Here is a 13,342-nt window from a genome sequence, read left to right as displayed (position 1 = left end):
CTAACAATGCATAACCAAATTTTGAACATTATTACTAGTACTACATACATATAAAATTTCATGGATCAATTTTCCTAAACAACTTTGTGAAAAAAATTGACGCAAATGATCCCAACACTATTTTTTTTTATTTGAGATCGGGTTTTCAGAATGGTGGACTATGTAGATTTTGGAATGGTGAACTTTTTAGCTACTGCAGTTTGCATTTTCGTTTTAATATTAATGGATTTTTGGCCTCGTTTTGGTTTTTGCTATGCCATTTTGGACGTTAGCACATTGAACAATAAGAACGAACTGATTACAGCTCGGTAAACCACACAGAGACATACTTTTGCGTTGTGCTTACTAGATACCCATTAAGATAAAGTAAATCGTATTTGAGCACGATGCAAAGAGTTTGCACTTTTTGTTCGCGTTAACCGAGTGATTTTATATGAGAATTATAACTTGGGGCCGAAAAAGTTGTTCGAGTTTCGTATTAACCGAATTTCGTGTAAACCGAATTAAGTTGCATTCGTTTTATAAGTGGACTGTTTGGGACTTCGCTTCCAGTTCGTAATAACGAGGTGTTTGTCTTAACCGAGTTCGAAGTAACGAGGGTTTACTGTAGTCTAAATAATTATTTAATTAAATCGGTAGAATATTTTTTGGTATGATGCACATTACCACGGTGGTATAAGTACACATTACGTATACGTGAAACGTTACGGACGCCGCCGATGCAACAGTCAAGAAACCGTGTACAAGAAAATTCACGTTGCCGGTATCACGTGACGTGACGTCAGATTGTGTTTATTTAATGTCATGTTAATCATGTTAACAATGTGGAAATGTTAAAATTATAGTCATGTGATAGCGACTACATTATGTGATTGTATGTATCTTATGCATTAATTGCGGGTGGTGTTATTTGTGATTAAGGGAGGTGTCCTAGTTATTTGTAGACTGAGACGACTGTGACTGAGGTGAAGTTGTAGGTTATGTTATTATGAGTGATTCATCAGTGTTTTGAAATTAATAAAGACCCATTGTCACACATTCAATTATGTTAACTATGCTTTTAAAATAACTATTTAACTTCAATTTATGCTAGTGTTAAGTCATCATGGGGTCTAATCTAATTATTTGTTTAATTCCTGCTATTTTGGTGTTATTTGGCTTGAGGAAACTAAGAGAACGTTCATGGGGATTTTGCAAAAACAATACAACTTTGAATAATAAGGTCGTCATCATAACAGGTGCTAATAGTGGTATTGGATATGAAGTTGCAAAAGAATTGGCATCGAGAAACGCTGAAGTCATTCTAGCTTGCAGAAATGTTGATTTGGCCAAAAAAGCAATAATGAGGATTGAAAAAGAACTTCAGAAAAAACTGAAACTGGTATGAATGATACGTAAGATTATTTAATAGTATAGTTACGCTTTTGTTGTTAGCGAGCAATGGAACTTGATTTGGCATCATTAAAATCTATTGAACAATTTGTTTCAAATGTTCAAGACCAGTATCCTTATATACATATTTTAATTAACAATGCTGGACTAGCGTATCCCAAAAACGAAATACATTTGACAGAAAATAACTTTGAAATGCATTTTGGCGTCAACCATTTGGGTCATTTTTATCTGACAACTTTACTCTTAAATACTTTAAGAAAGTCAGCACCAAGTAGAATAATAATAGTTAGTTCTTCTCTTCATGAAAAAGGTGCAATCAATATAGATAATTTGGAAACTGTTGCTCAAGGCAAAAATTTATATGCAAACTCCAAACTAGCAAATATTTATTTTTGCAAAGAATTAGCAAAAAGAGCAAAGTGTACTGGTTTGTCTACATATGCAGTGTGTCCTGGTTGGGTGTACACATCATTATTTCGACATTCAATTCGTTGGTACCATTACATTTTAATTGCTCCGATTGCCTTCTTTTTTATGAGGAGTCCAAAGCAGGTATTTTTAAGATCATGATAGTTTGTATGCATATTTCACTATGTTAATGTTTAAGGGTTCCCAAACAATTATATACTGTGCCACCGAACCAAGTCTAGAAAATGAGACAGGATTGTTGTATCGGAACTGCACTTCTTACACATCAAGAGTAAAATTTGATGATGATACTGCTTCCAAACTGTGGGAGAAATCAGAGTACTTAATCAATAGTAGACTTGGTTAATTTCTGTAGTTGATCTTTGTGGTTTGTAAATTAAAATATACAAAATTAGTAACATATTTTTATTTATTATTCTTATATATTTAAAATATCATTCACACATTTTGTTTCATTACAAGCAAATGTTCATACTATAACATATATACAAATATTACATTTATTATTTAAAACTATGTAACCAAGTTATACTTGATTACATGTTTCACAACAAGGTGAAATTTGTGTAAAACATTACAATCAATTTTGATTGATTCCGACATTTTACAGCTTTTTATAAACAACATATTCACAGAGCAACTACAAATTTTAGAAACATCGTAAAAACAATATTTATTCATCTTTGATGTAAGAATAATATAGCATCATTTATAATAAATATAAATAAGAATTATCAAAGTTAAGACAGTGTGTTCTATGTAATTTAAGTATGTAATAAATACGTGTATTTAAGTATACTTACACTCGTAAAAATGAACAGCACTCACCCTGAGCCCATGGATAAGCGACGTCACTTTTACATAGAAAACAATTACACTTCGATAACATACATACACAAGTTGCTTGTAAAACTGTTGTTAACTATAAATATAGTTCTTTATATAATAGGCAAATCGAGATAAACTTTTTCGACAGTTTTCAACGATTTGCTTTTTTATATAATATTTTGACCCTGGAGACATTTAACGTTGAATATAATACAGATTATTGAAAAAATCTTAAAATTTAATAAAAATGTATGAGAAACATTTTGTAATAACTTGTAAACAAGCTTTAACAAGAAACTTTAAATTTGTGAACCTCCTTAAAGCTTGTTTTAGGTACTACTCTTCATTTTTTTTGGTTGAAGGTATAATTACCTATTCGATATAAAACATTAATTTTCTTAGTGATATTTGACAGGATAAATATTTTTATATCCTACCATCAGTTTCAACATGACTTTCATGTTTTTTCTTTTTTTATCATATATTGTCATTTCTATGATGTCACTATTTACAAATTGTCTGTATATTTGGGCAGTATGGTACTCAGGCGTACCATTTATGTTAAAATATCGATATCAACCATCTATAAAGGGTACACAAATTGGAGTTTAGTTCGATTAACAATTCTCAAACAACATGGAAACGGGTAAAGTAAATTGAAATTGAATAGTAACAACGTTGTAAAAATATACATAACTTAGGTTCAAATATAAATGCAAAATAACCACGGTCTTATATAGTATAAACAATATCAGGTTAAAAACGTCGAATAGAGAGTAATCAGAATAATTAAAAAATGTATAAATGAACAGTCTTGTTACAGTACATTAAGTGTGTAGACACTTTGTTCATATGCAGTGTTCACAACCTTCTTGTTGAGCACTTTTAAACGTCACTCCGTACTTTACGATATCAATTTTAAAGCTACTGTAAAATAACATACTCATCCAAGCAAAATAAAACATGATTTCTTCTAATACTATGAAATGCTTATATTAAATCACAGACATTTTTAATCTATATAATATGAAATGTGGATATTAAATAAATAAAAAAATTCCATATAAAAAATAAATTTGTATGCTTAAAGAGCAGGTTACTGTAAAACTAATATCGTAAAATATAATGTGTTTTGGATCACATGCTATGCCGTCCTCCACACAAACCGCACCTCATGCCGCACCAATGACATATTTTTAACGGAGGGTAAAGCCACAGACACGGTACGAGTATAGACAAAACCGTCAAACAAATCCATCTTTTTGAACAATTCTCTTCGTTGGTACAGTCACAAGGATGTTGCGCGAAGTCTCCTTCTGCGTCTGCCGCACAATGATAACAAATGCACTGGGCACATCCGATGCAGGTGATCGCGTTTATCGATGATTTTATACAGTCTGGCGCGTATTCACATGAACCCTTTGGATTGTTATCTTCATAGTACAATTCGTGACAATGTCTGCAACGAATTTGAGTCTTTAGTGGTTTCTTCGGTTTGGCTTTGAGGGGCAGGGGCGGCTGCTGCTGCGCCAATTCCGGGCTACACTTCTTCAGACTTGAAGCGGACTCCCGGCTACCGATGGATATTTTATGTTGTTCCTCTACGACGGGATAAATGTATTCGTGAACCGCTGTTAATTGCACGTACGAGTAGTTTTCTCCTGGAAACATATTTAAAAAAAATCGTAAGAGATAAATATAAGACCTATAACTTTTTTTTTTTGTATGCATGAATTCTACATATTTCTGTAGTTATTGCTTTAAAGTCAGAGAGACTATAATGACACGACAAACTATACTATATATAGACTTAAGGCGGACATAAATAATTAAGTCCTACATATGATTCGTATGTGGGAATCACGCAATACTGGAGGTATCTTGTTTTGTCCTACCATCCCCTATGTTATTTTTTAGCAATAATATACAATTGATGGTTTACCTTTATCACCTTTGATAGGATCGTAAGTGGGTTGCCGAGGTTCGAGAGGTTTGTCCCGTCCAATGTAGTTCACCCTTTGTAAGTGTTCAGTTCCTTTTGAACTCGAATCACTGGAACTGCGAGAGTCTTTGGGTTCGTGTGGAAGATTCAAGGTCTGTTAAACATAACTACACTTCAGTAATTCAGTACCTGGAAAGATTGCACATTTCATACCATAAAGACATCGTCATCACCCACATCTTTTGGAAATTTTTGCAGCAGTGATGAAGGAGAAGTTTCAGCAAAACCTAACGACAAAATTACAAAACATAACAAAAGGATATTTTTTTTGAAAAATGTACAATTATTAACTTATAAATTGCGTTAAACGAAATGTACATTTTTAACTGCAAGGACGCTGTTAAAATGAAACATCGATCCAATTTTATTTTTTCACTTTTTAAAACTATTCTTATTAAAAATAGTATACTCCCGACAAAAAGTACACAGAAATCTACGCACAGTAATAAAATTCTGAATTGGTACAGTTTTATATGGGTTTAGTGGAAACTTATTAGTATTCTTAAGTATAAAAGTTGCGTTCATTTTTGTGGGTAGTGTACTAATTAATACATATGACATATTTTACAGGGATAATTTAGCTCCAGTTGAAAAAAACCTCTTAAACAAACTACCACCTTAAATCAATCACGAAGACTAAAGATAAATTTAATTTTAAAATAAAGATAAAAAAAAGTATAATGCTATGTCAAAATACATACACCGAAAGGCAGAAAAAAAAACGGCCACCCTGAAATATTTTGCAAAATCGCTTTAAAAATTATTAATTTATTTAGTGACTGTTATTTTATTTAGAGTACCATTTACTGTGGACACAAGGCGTACAAATTAGCTAAAAAAGGAGACAAATAAATACAATCACTGGTTAAAATATTAATTTTCTTAAAGTGGTTTTAAGAAATATTTCAGGGTGGCCGGTTTTTTTTACCGGTCACTGTGTATTATACAAAAATGGAAATTAAAAAAGCTTGAATAAAAAAAAAATACAACTGGAATATAAATGCATTAAAAGAGAGTTAAAGTTAATACCCATCTGTCATGCTTGATGCCACGTTGGTTCAATTATCGTGCCACTTGTCAAAAAATCACTGGATTTAATTTAGACAGATACTGCTGTTTTCATTTGAATTTTGCATTTTAGAAAAATAACAAGAACAGGTACACTTGGCTGCATTAAAAAGGGGACAAGAATTGACATATTTCATATTCACAACAATGAAAAATATTGATAAAATGACAGTTAAACGTTGGTTCTTGTCCCGTTTTTAATGAAACCAATTGCATACGTATAGGTCGAAATTGAATGCAGACAACATAGCGTCAAATTAATTATAATATTTATTCAGTGCACTTGATGTAAGTATTATATTTATATTGAAGTATGTCAAAATAACAATAGATTCTATAAGGACTCCACATTAGTAGTCAAAGGCTACCACCAGGACTGCACTAATAAACTCTCGGCGTACTATAATTATAATATACTGCATAACTCAATATAATACTGAGTGATTATTAATGTTTGTGATTTTTTGTCAGGTTAGCAACTTATTTGTTGTCAAAGTGACAATTATGACAGCTGCGATCGTCTCAACCAATCAACATCGGCGTGCTTTTGTCAAAATTGACAACTTTGAACTGACGTACTAGCATGGAAGCTAATAATTCAGAATTGCCAACACAAATCTAGTACATATTGTGATATTACACAAGCACTAAGTTTGCCTTTGGATGCCTTGATAAGACGGTAGGAGGGATCTATCTTTCGGAGCAAATTCGATGTATCCACTTAACTCAAGGCATGAAAGCAACTAATTGGCACCAAATTGTAGAGCTCTTAGGAGTATGTGAATACGTGGGGTTGCCTAAGAAGTCTGAATTAGGTAGCCCATACAATAATTTTATTTTTATTGCGTTATTACTTAGGCACCTAATCAAGAGTGCTTAGGCAACCGTACATATTCACATACCACTCTACGAGCTCTAAAATTTGGCACCAATTAGATTCTTTCATATCACATACTACGTAATTTGTTCCTAAAAAGGGTCCCCCTGGCCATCTTATCAAGATGTCCAAAGGCAATACTAGTGTTCGTGTATTGTCACAGTATATACTACCTTTTCTGAAAATCTTAACTTATCAGAAATGAGCAGTGATTTTACGGTCACCTCTCCACTTAATTAATAACCAATTAATTGTATTTAGCTAGATATTTCGTACTGATACTGTAACTTAGTAAAGACAAAAAATCCCGGACACTTGAATATTTCTAACTTTACACTAAAGTATAGTGTTATAACTTTTACTTTTTTTCTATTTCCACATGTTTTAGAAGAAAGTTATGTTTTCTGTTAAAGAATACATTAATGTTTTGTTTTTTGGAATATTTTTTACTTTGACCAATTGCAGGTAATTACAAAAAATTCAAGTGTTCGTTTTTTTTTTGTCTGGCAGTGTGTACGCGAATACCCCAGAAATCCGATGTTGGATGATTACTCGTCTCTTTCTGTGTTGAAATCGTTACAAAACTTTTATCTCAATTTAAGACGAACCTCTACGAAAGCCGTGTGATTTAACAAAACAGCTTCCTATTCTAAATATTAAATCGGCGACTCACTTTAGTGTTCATAATTAATTAAAAAAATAATAGCTGCGAAATATTTATTTTATTACACTATGTCACCACTGATGTTTAAAAATGCAAACACTTGTATCATGTGATAGAGAAAAAACGTCTAGTCAAAATTTTTTGCAATTCTACAAAACTTGCGTTATTTCATGTGTTCATGTGTAATTTAAGCGACTTCACGTCTTTTTAATGATAATAAATATAGAAAAAGCAGTACTATACGATCATAAAAACAAATACAGTATATTGAATTAAAAAAAATGTCTTTGCTTGTCTAAAATCTTAATCCCTAGTCTTGCCATCACTACATACTCGTACATATTTTCACATTAGAATGATCATATTTTTGAAACTACATATTAGGTTTACACAATTACTTTTAATTTCTATATTTTTAAGGATACTCTACGAAGTGTAAAGCGTTAGCAAAATTTAAAATTAAATAAATAACAATATTTTTCTTATTAAAGTAGCGCATACAACATCGGTCATCAATTCCCTTGTCAAATATGTAATTTAAAAATGTGCGGTTTTTTCAAAGGTCAAAACCCATGATATTTGTTCAACATAAACCAATCACTTGAAGTTAGCGGCAAACGTCTGCATAGCGGGGTGGTTACGTGTTGTGAGAGTCAAAATTTCAGTCTTTTGGTAAAAAATGTTGATGATTGTTTTGGATACGCTTTTATTTTAATGGCTTTTGTGTGACGTTAATTGTATGCAAAAAAAAAGATAAATAAATAAAACTGTCTCGTTTTAATCAAATGGCAAAAGTGATTTATTTGCATTACTTTTGTTATTTTAAGTTTTTATAAAAGTACGACTATGTAAGACTAAAAATAATAATTTGCAGCATACAAGGTTTTTAATTTTTAAGTAGTAAGACTGAAGAAGGTTTAAGTTTTCTGTTATTTTAATTTTCTACAAAAGTATGACTTTGTAAGATTGCAAAGATAATAATAAGAAAAAAAGTTTACAAAATATTCTTCAAAAGGTAGTCGTTTACTAGATAAAAGTCATAACAGATTTGCCTACAAAAACGAATACTCGTATGTAGACAGACTGTCTGTTTTAATACCCCAGCAATGTTTGTAAAAAATTGGAATTTTGGTCGAATTTTTTATACGTTTAGTTAATTATTGTACTGCATGAACTGACGTGGCGGAGACTAATTTCACGTAATTTCGCAAAAAAATCATAATTCGGGAAGATGACGTTTTACAAAATTATTATGACGATTAATGCAGAATGAGTACAAGAATACTCCAACTCCAGCAAACTTGGAAAATTCCAAGTTTTTACCGAATCAAACGAGCGACTGAAACTGTAATCAAAGCGACATTTTTAAGATAAAAACTTCAAAAAAAAAAAAAAAAAATCGACCACATATGATCTGCAGAGATCGGACTACTAAGGGTAACATTCAATTCAATTCATATAATAGGCTCGTGTCCAGTTTAAGTTAGCTAAGCTTGAATTAACGGTATGTGCGTCAACAATTATTGTTCTCTCAAAACTGAGTTTGTAATGCGATGAACGTTGCGTTTTATACCTAATGTGTAGTATGAACGCCGCTGGATCTGTATGAATTTGAAAGAAACCTAACCGGTTTTTTGTGCGGTACCGTTGGCACTTGGAGGTTAGTCGTTCCGACGCCAGGTTCAGGTGCATCATTGCATTGGCATTGCAATTTTTGGAGAGTGCCAATATATTACTCAACGTAACTAACCGAGGTCATTTGCATTATTTGTGTGGCCGACTGCACAACTGTTATCACTTCAGTTTTTTGTCACTGATTTAGTGATTTGGGGGTTTGTAGGCAACGTTGCAATGGCGGTAAGCTGTAAGGGCGAATTTTCAAAACAAGAATCGTCCACGTAAACTGTCGGCCTTGATGTTTGCAGTAAGGGAGACATGCTTACGGATTATTCCGTGGTGTCCGGTCTCTAGTTACGTGTCACCGCAAGTAAATATTTTTTAGAAAATGAATCGGTTTTAGTGGTACATCTACATCAAAAAATTGCATAGTCTCTATCGTCAAAAATTTGTTATGACGTTAACAATTACAAAAGAAATCTTTCAAATATGCTATCAAACCAAAATATTTTATCTAGACCATCATACCTAGTAGTTATAAGTCTAACTCACTAGGAAGTTATTAATATAACTCACACTCAATTTAATTAATTAATCAAAATTACACTTTGTTTACGTTGCCAAAAAAAAAAAAAAATTCGTTGGTTACCACGCCAATGTTTTCTTAAATGGAATATGTTTTTGGAGTTGGTTTAGAAATTCAAATTATTGTTACTCTTACAAAGTATTTTTGTACATGTGTTGGATAAAATTTTATATTACACTCTTGTGTTATGGCTTGAGAAAATTAGACACTCGCTCCTTCGTCGCTCGTGACTAAACTTTTTCTCGCGTGATTTATACGCTACATAACACACTTGTATTTATTATAAATAACTGTAATCCTCGATTAATTTAATCTCGGTTTCTATAAACCAGGTCCTAATCTATTGTATGTATTTAAAATTACGAGTAAAACACTGGTTGTACAATTAGACTTCAGTTTAATGTACACCCAGTGGACCAAAATTCAAAAGTTAATTGCGATGAAAGTAAATCTAAATTTTATTTATCCAACATCGAAAAATTTATTACGCGAGGTGTTTGTGTACTAATTTTAGGGGGTGGATCAATTACGTTATCAGTAACAATAATATAAGGCATTACCTATTCTCGTCAATGTTTTATTTTAGAACAAAGAGATTATAAAGAGCAAAAGTATATTTTTTGATTTTTAATAAGATAAAATCAAATTAATGTATGCAGTATATGTATCCAATAAATTAGCTACTTCTAACAGGGAGGCACCCTATTTTTTCCCCATTTTAACGTATTTAGGTACCAATGAATCATAAAAGATTTCCTTTCGAATTAAAAAACCAATCACAACTTCAATCTACAGTTTATTATAAAAAGATGCACTTTATACAAACAAATTAAAACATTTCATCTTTGCAAATTTTATTTTATTTCCACTTTTTTTTTTTTAGAAAAAAAAAGGCAAAACAGCGGTCACGTTACATGATGAGATTTAATTCATACGATTATGAAATGATGTCATCACCGTTACTACTTAAATTTTGGTTAGTGTTTTGTGATTCTTATCTTGTTCTATTTGACAGTCTTGTGTTCGAACAAAACTCTCCGGTGTCATTCGCGAAAATACGTTTTAGTTAATGAAAATATAAGTTTAATAGGTTGGGTTAACTATCAGCTAATATAAATACTATACTTTGGGAGCGTGTAAACCTACGCCAATTAAAATTTACACTCCAGATGGACTGTTGCGTCAAAAATATTTTTATTTCATTAGTTACTCGTTTATCAAAAAAAGCAATGAAGTTAGTTAATGACAGATAATAGTAAATAACCACATAAAAGAACTTTGGCACATTAAAATATTTTCAAAATTATTGAAAATCTTCGGTCTGACGTTAGAATAAATGTAATTTTTTTACTTTGGAGAATAGCTGCAGGTATATGTAGCAACATAATCGACATAGGACCGTACAATAAATATTTTTCTACTAGTGAATTAAAATATGTAACATGTTGCTTTCGTATTGAGCCAAGTTTTCCCTATATTTTTTCAATTTACAAATAGCATTTTTTAAAACGAAAACAGTATTGCATACAATGTTGCGTGTTCAATTGTTTAAACGTTATCAGGTATCACTTTCAAACAGAGTTTGCTTTGTACAAAACATAATACAATAAAGTTTATAATTGTGTTCACGGGAATTTATTATGTATTTTCACTGAAGTATCTGAGAATGAAGTAGGTAGTTAAAAGTAAGTCACATAAAATCTTCGGTTAAAACTAGCTCCTTTTAAGCCAATAATATATTTTACACACATTACATTTTTTTTTCGAGTAACGATTTATTTCATCACGATTTTTAATGCAATAATTACTGATTTTTATCTACTCCCGACACATTTATAAGTCAGCAAATTATGCAGCACGCCTGGTAGTTTCTGTTTTTGTGACTCACTTTTCTTTCAACAGTAAAACCAAAGTCATCTTAGTATCCCGCTATTATTAAAATTAATTTATATTAATTTAGAGAACTCTACACTCAAAACTTTATTTAGAGAAAAATTACACTCATCAATTTTGTTCAAATGACGCTATCACTTAAACATCAGTCATCAACATTAAAACATTTAACAGCAATTATTTAATTACAGCAAACAGTTCCTGTAAAGCATGACCTAAAAATAGCCGGAAATGCTTAATACACTTTATTAAGTAAAAATGTTTCTTACCAATCCATAGTGCAAGGATAAAATATTATTTTATTATTGCAAAAGCACACAAATATTGCTCTAAAAATTATAGCACATAAATAAATGATTAATTTATCATATAAAACTATAATACCGAATTTTGGAAAAAAGACCGAATGGCGAACATGATGCGTAGTACTTTTCCAAAAGCATATGCGCTACAATAGTTTATAAAACCGTAAAAATTTAAAGTCGATGGTGTAAATTACAAGCTAAAAAAGCACGTTTCCACTGTAAATCCACGCAACAATGCTAAATAAAATCCTATGCACATATAATTTTCTACTTGACTGTATTCACGTCACATTTAATTTAATATAGTACCCAAAGACAGGATGGTGCGTTAATTTTGGTGCCTGTAATTTTTAAACTTAATGTCAGAATGATCAAATAATGTTGTTCTATTCTTTTTTAAACATTTAAAACAAATTGTTATTATAACACAAATAGTTCCCACAATTATTCCACTAGGTCACTAGACAAACATACATAGTTACAATAAATTAAAACCTGAAACCCAAAATTTTTGTAAAAAAAAAAAAAAAATAAAAAAATACTGCAGAGAGATTCTTATTCATTTGATGAATTTTGCAGCAATAAATTTGGTGATCTCGTTTGAAAACTTTGACCTCGAAAAGATTACTTTTACTTATTAGACTTATATGCATAAGTAATGATAAAAAATTGTATTTAAGTAACGTAAAAGAAATAAATTTAAATAATAATAATTATTAAATATAACTTTAAATTACGGACGGTAATTTAATTAAAGGAAATATTTTGTATGTAGTAAATATTTGTTAATTTTTGAAAATACGTAGCATAGTATTTTAAATTAGTGATTTTATTTTAAAACTAATTTCCGTAGTGTTGGATTTTTATTTATATGATTTACTTATCAATTATACATCATGTGTTTCGATTCTTACTTTTCGTTTGATCAACAACATCGAAAGTATCGACAATCAAATGAAATTTTCGTTATTACGGCGTCACAAGTTTAAATTTTACGTTATCTTACAACATGTAAATAAATATCATCCGATCTATTATCTAGTGTCCTCTTATAAAAACCAGTGGCACAGCATGAATCTCGTGGGTTTGGGTGCTGCTTAATATAAGTCCCCATCAAACATTGTTGAAATAACAGTTTCAGCAATATAGGGGTATACAGGGTGTCCCAGAATTCGCGCCATTCCCGTGAATGACATGTTCCCTGTCCCGAACTGTGCCGTAATTCGCAAAAAGAATTGTCCAGGCTTTAACCGTGTGAGAACTGGAAGGCGATTAAGTTGACCAATAGAGAGGCTACTTTTATATCCGAAGGTTTCTATGTTCAAAGTTACCTATGCCAAGAACAAAAAATCGGGTAATACTAAAGTTGAATGAATTTTTTCCGAATCCCCCTCCGTCAACAAAAGGAAACAGAAGTGTGGTTATAAATTTAATCATTTTGACAATTGTTTGTCATAAACTGTCACGAAGTTCATCACTGACCTGAAGAGACGCTTCTGCACCAAAGATGACTGATTAATGTACACAGAGACGTCAAGGTTTACTTTAAGGCAAGTAGCATGGGACAGAAGTTATTTCTGCTGCCATTCTAGTTAAATTGTGTTTAACTGGGCTGTACATTTCATAAGAGAAGCTGTTTCATTTCATCGTAGGCAAATAATACATTTATTACTATTCT

General features: G+C 31.3%; 2 protein-coding genes across 6 annotated transcripts in view; one reads left to right on the top strand and one right to left on the bottom strand.

Moving 5' to 3' along the window:
- Positions 1-681: 681 nt before the first annotated feature.
- Positions 682-2,218, top strand: LOC135143400 (retinol dehydrogenase 11-like). The gene is made up of 3 exons (XM_064075259.1): positions 682-1,381; positions 1,435-1,947; positions 2,003-2,218. The coding sequence occupies exons 1-3, from the start codon at positions 1,106-1,108 to the stop codon at positions 2,168-2,170; spliced, it is 957 nt and encodes a 318-aa protein (XP_063931329.1). The 5' UTR covers positions 682-1,105; the 3' UTR covers positions 2,171-2,218.
- Spred (Sprouty-related protein with EVH-1 domain) overlaps positions 2,216-13,342 on the bottom strand; it is a 35,574-nt gene continuing 24,447 nt past the window's right edge. For 4 of the 5 annotated variants that reach the window (XM_064075256.1, XM_064075258.1, XM_064075254.1 and 1 more), the window contains 3 exons: positions 4,808-4,881; positions 4,595-4,748; positions 2,216-4,313 (listed from right to left, as the gene is read on the bottom strand). In XM_064075256.1, the coding sequence (XP_063931326.1) occupies positions 3,790-4,313; positions 4,595-4,748; positions 4,808-4,881 (752 nt within the window). In that variant the 3' untranslated portion in view covers positions 2,216-3,789. The remainder of the gene's footprint in view (positions 4,314-4,594; positions 4,749-4,807; positions 4,882-13,342) is intronic. The other variant, XM_064075255.1, reaches the window with a different exon arrangement.

This window comes from Zophobas morio, unplaced genomic scaffold, assembly GCF_036711695.1.
Source record: "Zophobas morio isolate AGI-343-1 ecotype UQ-CSIRO unplaced genomic scaffold, CSIRO_AGI_Zmor_V1 ptg000058l, whole genome shotgun sequence".
In the NCBI taxonomy this organism is placed as follows: Eukaryota; Metazoa; Arthropoda; class Insecta; order Coleoptera; family Tenebrionidae; genus Zophobas; species Zophobas morio.
Note: the sequence above shows the minus strand (reverse complement) of the source record. Positions and strands in the feature narration are given on the sequence as shown.